Source organism: Aquarana catesbeiana, linkage group LG12, assembly GCF_042186555.1.
Source record: "Aquarana catesbeiana isolate 2022-GZ linkage group LG12, ASM4218655v1, whole genome shotgun sequence".
Taxonomy (NCBI): Eukaryota; Metazoa; Chordata; class Amphibia; order Anura; family Ranidae; genus Aquarana; species Aquarana catesbeiana.
In genome coordinates, this window is record NC_133335.1 from 12,680,421 (window position 1) to 12,692,888 (window position 12,468).

General features: G+C 44.3%; 1 protein-coding gene across 1 annotated transcript in view; it reads right to left on the bottom strand.

Annotated features, from left to right (window-relative positions):
• Positions 1-809: 809 nt before the first annotated feature.
• Positions 810-12,468, bottom strand: part of LOC141113900 (uncharacterized) — a 158,204-nt gene continuing 146,545 nt past the window's right edge. Inside the window, exon 17 of the mRNA XM_073607245.1 lies at positions 810-6,445. Within this exon, the coding sequence (XP_073463346.1) occupies positions 6,332-6,445 (114 nt within the window). The 3' untranslated portion in view covers positions 810-6,331. The remainder of the gene's footprint in view (positions 6,446-12,468) is intronic.

The window sequence follows — 12,468 nt, forward strand, 5'->3', positions numbered from 1 at the left end:
AGTCTGTACGTCACACACACCGCTGATCCCTGTAGTCTGGACGTTACACACTCCTGACCCCTGTAGTCTGTACGTTACACATTCCTGACCCCTGTAGTCTGTATGTCACACACTCCTGACCCCTGGAGTCTTTACATCACACACTCTTGACCCCTGTAGTCTGTACGTTACATACTCCTGACCCCTGTAGTCTGTATGTTACATACTCCTGACCCCTGTAGTCTGTACGTTACATACTCCTCCTGACCCCTGCAGTCTGTATGTTACATACTACTCCTGACCCCTGAAGTCTGTACATTACATATTCCTGACCCCTGTAGTCTGTACGTTACATACTCCTGACCCCTGAAGTCTGTACATTACACACTCTTGACCCCTGTAGTCTGTACGTTGCATACTCCTGACCCCTTGTACTCGCATGCCTCATTTTTTTCCTCTGTGTCCCCAAGGCTGAAAACCCCCTCCAGGAAAAATAATTATCTTTGCACTTGGTTGGGTCAATATAGATTATTTTTATTTTACTGTGGAGTAAATTAATCCCAGAGGTTTTGTGTTGCCTTTCTCGGGACCCACACTGCTGGTGTTTGTTAGAGTTTGTGTTTGATGGACATGTGTCTTTTGTTTCACCCTAGTTAACTACCTTATGCAACTTAGCCGGGACTGAGCTTACCCTGCGGCCAAAACAAGCATGGTGTACTCGCTGTCTTTTGCCTAATCACATAATGTTAATAATTAAAGAGAAATCTATTCCAGAGCCAAATAACAATAATGTCCTGCAGCAGTCTATGCATGAGAATTATTCCAGAAGCTCAAATAAACATATCAATTTATTTTCAAACAATCTACACATATTATTTTTATACTGAGACAGTCATGTTGTTATCACTTCGTATCTATACGGGATTGACAATCTAATCTTTAGGGCTTAGTATACAACCCTGGCCCAAGAAGCTTACACTCTACTAAACCCTGCCACAGTCATTTGCCCCACTTTATTCATCTATATACATATACTTTATGTACAGTAGCTTGGACATTACGCAGCAATTTAAAGTAAACATTAAAACATTTAGTTCAAACTCCGCCCCTGAGGAGCTTACAGTCTTACATCTTTACTACAACCAGGCTAATTGTAATTAGTTAGATATATATTGTGTAATTGTGGTCTACTGAGCTGTATGAGGAACAGTGAGCCATGGACACCAGTGCTCAAAAGTAACATACCATCCAAACTGCAAACACACAGATACACTTTATGGACAATTGCTGGTGGAAGACAATTAGTTTGACAGTAAATATTTGGATTGTGTGAGTATTTTTGCTATATAAATGATATTCTATTAGAATTTACAGTCAATAAACACATTTCAGGGGCACAGGGATTTCAATGCTCGTTCACATGTAAGAAACTTTGCAAGTAACCTCACTGGCTATGGTAGGAAGGGTCTTAAATCAACAGGTCTCCCTCGATGGCTACCTGGCAGCAATTCAACTCATAGAAATAATATTTGACAAAAACCAAAAGGTGAAATAGTCCAACATTGTCTTTAATTATTCCTAACTCAATTAGCAGGATCTGGGTCCAAACCTGGAACCTCTGCAGTGTCTGGCTGTGTCTCTCCTTGTTGCGCCACCTGAGATGCTGGACAGCTCTATCTTGTTTCTGGTGAACCTTGATCTCCTTGCTCCTCCCATGAACTTTCTTCTTAAGCAGTGTCTCTGCCCTTTCTGTTTGCCAGATTATTGTGCTCTCTCTCCAGCCAATATCTTGCTCTTGTCACTCCTGCTGCCATCCCTGTCTCGGCTACCAATCGTTGCCAACCTTTGGCTTGTTCCTCAACTACACTTCTGCTTAATCCCAACCTGGAACCACTAGTTACTGATCTTTGGCTTGTTTACTGACTACGCTTCTGCTTGATCCCTATCTGCAATATCTGCTACTGGACCCCAGCTTGCTCACCTCCTGGTGAGGTGTTCCTGAGGACTTTGACCTGGTACTAACACGCAGCAAAACTCTTCTCCACCATATCACAAAAAATTAGTGCTTAGACTCCGCACCTTGGGTGAGCCCCATGTCATCTGCCAGGGTGTCCTGCTGCTGCACTTATCCATCTGGTCTACTGCTGTCCTCTGAGCCTGACCCCTGAACGTGACACTTATCTTGGTGCCTTTAATTTGGAATCTATAGTGCTTTGAAAAAGTATTCATACCCCTTGACATTTTCCACATTTTGTCATGTTACAAGCACAATCGTAAATGTATTTTATTGGGATTTTATGTGATAGTCCAACACAAAGTGGCACATAACTGCGAAGTGGAAGGAAAATGATAAATGGTTTTCAAATGGTTTTACAAATAAAATATCTGAAAAGTGTGGAGTGCATTTGTATTCAGCCCGCTTTACTCTGATACCCCTAACTAAAATGTAGTGGAACCAATTGCCTTCAGTCATCTAATTAGTAAATAGAGTCCACCTGTGTGTAAGTTACTCTCAGTATAAATACAGCTGTTCTGTGAAGCCCTCAGAGGTTTGTTAGAGAACCTTAGTGGACAAACAGCATCATGAAGGCCAAGAAACACACCAGACAGGTCAGGGATAAAGTTGTAGAGAAGTTTAAAGCAGGGTGAGGTTATAAAAAAATATCCCAAGCTTTGAACTTTTCACGGAGCACTGTTCAATCCATCATCCGAAAATGGAAAAAGTATGGCACAACTGCAAACCTACCAAGACATGGCCATCCACCTAAACTGACAGGCCGGGCAAGGAGAGCATTCATCAGAGAAGCAGCCAAGGGGTCCATGGTAACTCTGGAGGAGCTGCAGAGATCCACAGCTCAGGTGGGAGAATCTGTCCACAGGACAACTATTAGTTGTGTTCTCCACAAATCTGCCCTTTATGGAAGAGTGGCAAGAAGAAAGACATTGTTGAAAGAAAGCCATAAGAAGTCACATTTGCAGTTCGTGAGAAGCCATGTGGGGGACACAGCAAACATGTGGAAGAAGGTTCTCTACTCAGATGAGACCAAAATTGAACTTTTTGGCCTCAAAGCAAAATACTATGTGTAGCGGAAACTAACACTGCACATTACTCCATAACAACACCATCCCCACCGTGAAACATGGTGGTGGCAGCATCATGTTGTAGGGATGCTTTTCTTCAGCAGGGACAGGGAAGCTGGTCAGAGTTGGTGGGAATATGGATGGAGCCAAATACAGGGCAATCTTAGAAGAAAACCTGTTAGAGCCTGCAAGAGACTTGAGACTGGGGCGGAGGTTCAGCTTCCAACAGAAAACTATCCTAAACATACAGCCAGAGAAATGGAAAGGTTTAGATCAAAGCATATATTAATGTGTTAGAATGGCCCAGTCAAAGTCCAGACCTAAATCCAATTGAGAATCTGTGGCAAGACTTGAAAATTGCTGTTCACAGACGCTCTCCATCTAATCTGACAGAGCTTGAGATATTTTGGAAAGAAGAATGGGCAAAAATGTCCCTCTCTAGATGTGCAAAACTGGTAGAGACATTCCCCAAAACACTTGCTGCTGTAATTGCAGCAAAAGTTGGTTCTACAAAGTATTGACTCCGGGGGGCTGAATACAAATGCACGCCACACTTTTCAAGTATTTATTTGTAAATAAAAATTGAAAACCATTTATCATTTTCCTCCCACTTCACAATTATGTGCCACTTTGTGTTGGTCCGTCACATAAAATCCCAATAAAATACATTTAAGTTTTTGGTTGTAACATGAAAATTTGGAAAATGTCAAGGGGTATGAATACTTTTTCAAGGCACTGTACTAGTCTTTACACCCTGAATTTCTACCTCTTGTTTGAGGATGTTAAAAATAGGGGTGTGCTTTTGTGGGTGTGGCTACACATGGGGTGTGATTTTGGGGGTTAAAAGTGGGTGTGGTCAGTAGGGTGCCTCTGAATTTAATTTTAAAAAACTAATGACCTTCCTCCAGGATTAACATAGGCCAATTATCCCCTCAGTATTACCAGGGTCTTGCTTTACGAGCACAAAAGTGTTATCCCAGTAACCCCAAAAGGAGTAAGTTCTTATCACACAGCTCCAGATACTGGTGGGATCTGAGCCCGACACCTCAATGCAATGATAGTACTGAGTATAGCTGCCCAGAGGACACATTTTTAAAACTCCTGAGAACTTACACTATATGGCATGTAGATATCCCCCCAAACGGCTGAGTCCTGTTTGCCAGATTATTGTGCTCTTCTCCAGCCAATATCTTTCTCCTTTTGCCCTGCTGCCGTCCATATCTTCACTACCACTTGTTACCAACCCTGGCTTGTTTCTCGACTATGCGTCCTCTCGATTTAAACCTGCAACCACTTGTTACCGACCTTTGACTTGTTTACTGACTACGCTTCTGTTTATTCCCTACCTGATACATTTGCTGCTTGACCCCAGCTTGCCCACCTCCTGGTGGAGCGGTCATGAGGACTGCCGCCTTGTACTAACACACAGCAAAACCCACCTCTGCCACCAGGAGCTCTGGTGAAGATCAGTTAGCGCTTAGACCCTGCACCTTGGGTGAACCACCAGGGTGACCTACTTGTGTACCTATCCGGCTAGTCAGTATGAACATATCTACTGCTATAGCTACTGTACTGGTCTCCAAACCTGCCCCCTGACCATGGAACAAAAACTTCCAATGTGCTTTGTAGACAACAAAATTCCCCCTTCATCGGGGCTTAGATTGGGATAAGATCTCAGAAGTCACCAAAACCAAATGGATCTACATATCATTTGGTATAAACTCTGTATACACTCAGCCGAAGGAGCGTTTATACCAAATAATATACAGTATATAGAACCAAGTCCTTATATCATTCTAAGCCCTGATGAAAAGGGAGTTCTGTCACCTCTGAAACGCATTGGGTGTTTTTGTTTGATTATGAATACCTAAAAGCATATTTGTTTGGCACCCATTATTATTACGTCTAAATTTGTCATGCTTTAATTCCTTGGACACCATGATAGGTCATAATACCTGAAGAAGGGACTTTATAGCCCCAAAAGGAGTTTGATGGCTCTAAAAGCTCATGTTTCTTAGCCACTAAAAGGTATCGCTTTGACAGTTTTTATGCCTTCTCTACTCAATTTTGAGGGGAGACTGAAAAACGAAGAAGTACCCAATATGTTTGGTGGACCTGACCTGGAGAATCGTATTGCTCATTGGATGTTCACCCCTTCCCAGTTCACTCGGGAACCTATTCTCTATTCCGAGTGAAGGTTCTCTATGAGCAAGCAGACTGCATACTCCTTTAGTAAATCAACCCCTATGCTTTTCGGAGATATTCAGAGGAGAATGAAAGCCCACCACCCACAAGCACCCAACTAACCCCCAGTTCCTCGCCGCCTTGTCGCTGCAGGGGTCCATCTTGAGTAAGCTCCAATGTTGGAGCTCAGCAAGGTGAATGACTTGATTATTTCTCAATGCAACCGTGTTCTGGACTGGTAGTCTGGTCCACTTGGGGAGGCAATATGCTTTCTCATACCTGGGACCCCCACTTTGTTGGAGAGTGGAGATGGGCACAAGTGAGCACAGATGGGTGAGTATATCTTGCTGGAGGAGTCTGTCAGGTTTAGCCATCACTCTGCCATTCGCAGAACACAAAATTACTATTCACTAAGTGATTTTAAGCAGTGATCTAGAGCTGGGTCTACATGTAAGTCAAATGTCTTGGACCAGTACCAGGATGGGTTCCAGCACCCAGGGTGAGGATGTAGAACTGCACCCTTGACCTCCACTGCTAACCCATAATGTAAAATGGGCTTACCACCCTGTGCCCTCTTTCTGCCCCCTTGATCCAGATACCCATGGAATGTGCACTGCACATGTGTGGCCAATCGCTTGTTTTCTAACAGCTGGGAAGTGGTTGCACATGCAAGGTGTGTTTTCCCTTCAGCGGTGGGTGGCTGGGGTGTAAGTGTTGGAGCAGTAGCTGCTGGTTGCTAGCCACTGATCCATAGCAAATGTGCGTTGAGGTTTATCATATGGTGCCCCCCACCATCCCACCACCATGCCCGGGGCTTTGTCTTGACCCTGTCTTGGACAGGAAAACCACGTAAGCATTTCAAGGCTTCGTTTTCACGCCATAGACTTCCTTTGTGTTGCACACTTTTCAATTGGTTTTGCTTCTAAAGTCCAGTTCTTGGTAAAAAAAAGATGCTGAAGGATGAGAAAGTGAATGTACATATGTTGGATTGGCGTCACACTTAGTTCTGAACAATTGAGTGTAAGTAAAGAGAAAAACACAGCAGACAGAAGAAGGACATTGTTTTCCAAGGCAATTTAGAGAACTGTCATCTTTGCGGAGGCTTGATGTCCGTGTAGGCGCTCTGAAATTCTTTTATGAAGGTACTGATCCAGCCAAAGAGCTCCTGTGAATCCTGGTCTTCGGCTTCCCCGAACTTTTGCTGTAGGGCATAAACATAACAAGACTGTAATACAGCTCCAATTCAGGAAGAACATCAAAAAAGCGTGCCAGCCCAGACACCCAACCCTGACAGTGATGGGTTTTTGGATTGTTTCTTAAATGTCTGCCGACTGGCTTCTCTGCTCAGTAAAATGATGTGGCGGGCAATTTACAGGGCGCAATTTATTCAATTCTGCTTTCAATTGACAGCCAACGTCCCAACTGTGAAGAGGCAAACTGCCAAAAACTGTTCCCTTTCTGTGTGATAGGAACGCTGAAGAGGACCGACAGTCATCTTGGGAACACTTAATGCATAATATGAAAGGTAATGGACAGGGGTAGGTTGACGTACACTATATTACCAAAAGTATTGTGACGCCTGCCTTTACACACACATGAACTTTAATGGCACCCCAGTCTTAGTCTGTAGGGTTCAATATTGAGTTGGCCCACCCTTTGCAGCTATAACAGCTTCAGCTCTTCTAGGAAGGCTGTCCACAAGTCTTATGCCGTGTACACACGGGCGGACTTTTAGACCGGAATGGTCCGACGGAACGAATCAGTCGGACAAGCCGACCGTGTGTGGGCTTCATCAGACCTTCAGCGGACCTTTTCTGTCGAAAATCAGGCGGACTTTAGATTTGGAACATGCTTCAAATCTTTCTGATGGACTCGAGTCCGATCGAAAAATCTGTTCGTCTGTATGCTAGTCCAACGGTCAAAAAACGACACAAGGGCAGCTATTGGCTACTGGCTATGAACTTCCTTATTCTAGTCCGATCGTACGTCATCACGTTCAAACGACCGGACTTTTGAATGGACTTTAGTCCGTTCATGTGTGAGCAAGTCCGGTCGTTTGCAGGTCCGTCGTAACTCCGTCGAAAGTCCGTCGGAAAGACCGTCGGACGTTTGATGCTGAAAAGTCCGCCCGTGTGTACACGGCATTAGGAGTGTGTCTATGGGAATGTTTGACCATTCTTCCAGAAGCGCATTTGTGAGGTCAGGCACTGATGTTGGATGAGAAGGCCTGGCTCACAGTCTCCGCTCTAATTCATCCCAAGGGTGTTCTATCAGGTTGAGGTTAAGACTGGCCAGGCCAGTCAAGTTGCTACACCCCAAACTCGCTGATCTATGTCTTTATGGACCTTGCTTTGTGCACTGGTCCAAATCATTTGGTGGAGGGGGGGATTATGGTGTGGGGGTTGTTTTTCAGGGGTTGGGCTTGGCCCCTTAGTTCCAGTGAAGGGAACTCTTAAGGCATCAGTATACCAAGACATTTTGGATAATTTCATGCTCCCAACTTTGTGGGAAAAGTTTGGGGATGGCCCCTTCCTGTTCCAACATGACTGCACACCAGTGCACAAAGCAAGGTCCATAAAGACATGGATGAGCGAGTTTGGGGTGGAGGAGGTTGACTGGCCTGCACAGAGTCCTGACCTCAACCCGATAGAGCACCTTTGGGATTAATTAGAGCAGAGACTGCAAACCAGGTCTTCTCCTCCAACATCAACGCCTGACCTCACAAATGCTCTTCTGGAAGAATGGTCGAACATTCCCATAGACACCCTCCTAAACCTTGTGGACGGCCTTCACAGAGTTGAAGCTGTTATAGCTGCAAAGGGTGGGCCAACTCAATATTGAACCCTACGGACTAGGACTGGGAGGCCATTAAAGTTCATGTGTGTGTAAAGGCAGGCGTCCCAATACTTTTGGTAATATAGTGTATTTCAAAATTACTTAAAGGAGGACCCTGCATGAATTTTTCAAAACAAGCAAATAAAATGGACCTAGCTCCTGGCTATCTCATACAGTGTTGTGAAAAATTATTTTCCTGATTTTTTTTTTTTGCATATTCATCACACTTAAATAATGCAGATACAAAATGCAGTTTTTAAATGATGATTTCATTTATTAAGGGAAAATATGCCCAAACCTAATTGCCCCCCCCCCTGCTAAATCATGAATGCACTGTTTTTGGAAAGCTGAGTTAAATTTCACTTGCCACACCTAGGCCTGATTACTGCCAGACCTGTTGAATCAAGAAATCATTTAAAGTAGTAGTAAACTTGGGCATATTTTAAATCATTAAAGGTTAAAAAGGTTAAAAAAATAAACCCCTGCAAGGTAAAGGCATAATGTGCTAGTATGCATTGCATACTGGTAATTTATGAAATATACACCTTAGAATGAAGCCCTCCAACGGCATGCTGTCACCTCTGACAGGGCTTCCATCCTTACCTGGCTCATGTGCGCCGGGCGCCTGACTGGCGGAGCCACGACGATGTCACTCCCGGGAGTGATGGGAGTCATGGGCACGGCAACAACTGACGGTACGGCAGGGATATGCCGTTCCTCCACAGTGCATGCGCCGGTGACGTCACCGGTTGTATGCTCTGTGAATATCTCCTAAACAGTGCAAGTTTAAGAGATATTTACTGTACCTACAGGAAAGCCTTATTATAGCCTTACTTGTAGGTACAAGTTCAAAAAATAAGTTTACTACCACTTAACATAGAAGCTGTCTGACAAAGTGAAGCATGCTAAAAGATCAAAAACAGCAACACATCATGCCACGATCTAAAATAATTCAAGTACAGATGAGAAACAAAGTCACTGATATGTATCAATCTGGAAAGAGTTAGAAAGCCATTTATACGGCTTTGGGACTCCAGCCAACCACGGTGAGAGCCATTATCCACAAATGGAGAAAAACTTGGAAGAGTGGTGATTCTTCCCAAGACGAGGCCGGCTGACCAAAGTGACTCCAAGAGCACAACGGCGACTCATCCAGGAGGTCATAAAAGAACCCAGAACCACATCTAAAGAACCGCAGGCCTCACTTGCCTCAGGTAAGGTCAGTGTTCATGATTCAACAATAAGAAAGAGACTGGGCAAAAATGGCATCCATGGGAGAGTTCCAAGGCCAAAGCCACTGCTGACCAAAAAGAACACAAAGGCTCATCTCACATTTGCCATGAAACATCTTGATTAGACTTTTGGGCAAATATTCTGTGGACTAATGAGACAAAAGTGGAACTTTTTGGAAGGTGTGCGTCCCGTTACATCTGGCGTAAAACTAACACAGCATTTCATAACAAGAACATCATACCAACAGTCAGACATGGTGGTGGTAGTGTGATGGTCTGGGGCTGCTTTGCAGCTTTAGGACCTGGACAACTTGCCTTTATTGATGGAACCATAGTTACATAGTAGGTGAGGTTGAAAAAAGACACAAGTCCATCAAGTCCAACCTATGTGTGTGATTATATGTCAGTATTACATTGTATATCCCTGTATGTTGTGGTCGTTCAGGTGCTTATCTAATAGTTTTTTTAAACTATCAATGCCCCCCGCTGAGACCACCACCTGTGGAAGGGGATTCCACATCCTTGCCGCTCTTACAATAAAGAACCCTCTACGTAGTTTAAGGTTAAACATATTTTCTTCTAATTGTAATGAGTGGCCACGTGTCTTGTTAAACTCCTTTCCGCAAAAAAGTTTTATTCCTATTGTGGGGTCACCAGTACGGTATTTGTATATTGAAATCATATCCCCTCTCAAACGTCTCTTCTCCAGAGAGAATAAGTTCAGCGCTCGCAACCTTTCCTCATAACTAATATCCTCCAGACCCTTTATTAGCTTTGTTGCCCTTCTTTGTACTCGCTCCATTTCCAGTACATCCTTCCTGAGGACTGGTGCCCAGAACTGGACAGCATACTCCAGGTGCAGCCGGACCAGAGTCTTGTAGAGCGGCAGAATTATCGTTTTATCTCTGGAGTTGATCCCCTTTTTAATGCCAATATTCTGTTTGCTTTGTTAGCATCAGCTTGGCATTGCATGCCATTGTTGAGCCTATCATCTACTAGGACCCCCAGGTCCTTTTCCATCCTAGATTCCCCTAGAGTAGTGGTTCTCAACCTTACTAGGGTTGTGACCCCTGGATAAAATTTCACAAGTTGTGGGCCCCCTCACAGAAAATTATTTTCGTAGCGTGGGTGTTTCAGCACCCAAGGCAAGACAAGTAATTTGCGCCCCTAACCCACAGATATTTAGCGCTCCCCGATTCCCTTCCACTCGTACAGTATTAAAACCCCTTATGGTACATTTTAGGATCTACCAAAACTTTTTGTTTGTTCTCCCTTCTTTACCTTTTATCTCTCACTATCCTAATTTCTTTCTTTTTTTTCCCCCATCTCTCTCTCTCTCTAGCCGTCTTTCTTGTTCTTTCTCTTATTCTTGTCCGCTCCCTTCCATGCATTCTCTATGTTTATTCCTTCTCTTACTCCTTGGTGGGGGGAGTTAAGATGAGTGGCAGTGCTCGTGGGGAGTTGGGATGAGTGGCAGTGCTAGTGGGGAGTTGGGATGAGTGGCAGTGCTAGTGGGGAGTTGGGATGAGTGACAGTGCTGGTGGGGAGTTGGGATGAGTGGCAGTGCTCGGGGGGTGTTGGGATGAGTGGCAGTGCTCGGGGGAGTTCTGCCCATCCAACTTAGGTGCTCTTGATCAAGGTCATCTGCTGATCTGAGAACTGTAGTGGGGACTTTTAATGACAACTATAATCACAGGTAGTGTTACTCACTGTGTCTCCGACTTTGTGGTGTCTCGAAGCAGTGACACCTATGCCAAAATCAGGAGATAGTGTCTCTTTGAGCCCTTCCCACTTCACATTCTTGACCAGTCAGCTGACTTCTAGTCTCTGACTCCCAGCCCTGCCGTGAACTGAATGGGTGTCTGAGAAGAGGCTGGGTGGGCGACCACGGGTTCCAGGAACAGCCCAGCTGGGTGGTCGCAAAAAGTCTGGTAGAGCAGTGCGGACTTCAGGAACAGCCCAGGATTCGGTGACCCCCGGCAAATCATCATTCGACCCCCAGGTTGAGAACCACTGCCCTAGAGGTTCTCCCCCCAGTGTATAGATTGCATTCAAATTTTTGCCACCCAAATGCATTATTTTACATTTTTCTACATTAAACCTCATTTGCCATGTATTTGCCCACCCCATTAATTTTTTCAGATCTTCTTGCAAGGTTTCCACATCCTGCGGAGAAGTTATTGCCCTGCTTAGCTTAGTATCGTCCACAAATACAGAGATTGAGCTGTTTATCCCATCCTCCAGGTCGTTTATGAACAAATTAAATAGGATTGGTCCCAGCACAGAACCCTGGGGAACCCCACTACCCACCCCTAACCATTCCGAGTACTCCCCATTTATCACCACCCTCGGAACTCGCCCTTGTAGCCAGTTTTCAATCCATGTACTCAACCTATGGTCCATGCCAACGGACCTTATTTTGTACAGTAAACGTTTATGGGGAACTGTGTCAAATGCTTCTGCAAAATCCAGATACACCACGTCTACGGGCCTTCCTTTATCTATATGGCAACTCACCTCCTCATTGAAGGTTAATAGATTGGTTTGGCAAGAACGATTCTTCATGAATCTATGCTGATTACTGCTAATGATACCGTTCTCCCTATGGCCCATGCCAACGGACCTTATTCTTATTCTCTACCACAAAATCCTGAAGGAGAATGTCCAGCTATCAGTTTCTGGTGCTTGATTGCAGTTGTTGCCGCCAATGGCGGCCCAAACAGTCATTAGGTTTAGGGGGCAATTACTTTTTCACATAGGGCCAGGCAGGTTCGAACAGCTTTTTTCCCTTAATAAATGTAATCTTCACTTAAAAATGATATTTTGTACTTATGTTGGGTTATCTCTGTATGATGTTAAAATGTGTTTAATGATCTGAATCATTTAAGTGTGACAAATATACAAAATAATTGTATATTTTTTAATCTTAACCACCTAAGGTCCGCCTTCTAGCAGTTTTAGGGCGTGCCTCTGTGCCGGGTCACGTATATATATGTGATCTAACTCTTCCGGGTAGGGGGCACGCATGCCCCTGGGCTCGACGTACGTCGGCACCCGCCGATCATCAGGCAGAGAGACAAATAGATAAAAGCTGAAAAAATTCTGAAAAATTATACTATTGCTACATATTGTAACCAGTTAGGAATTTATTCTTGCT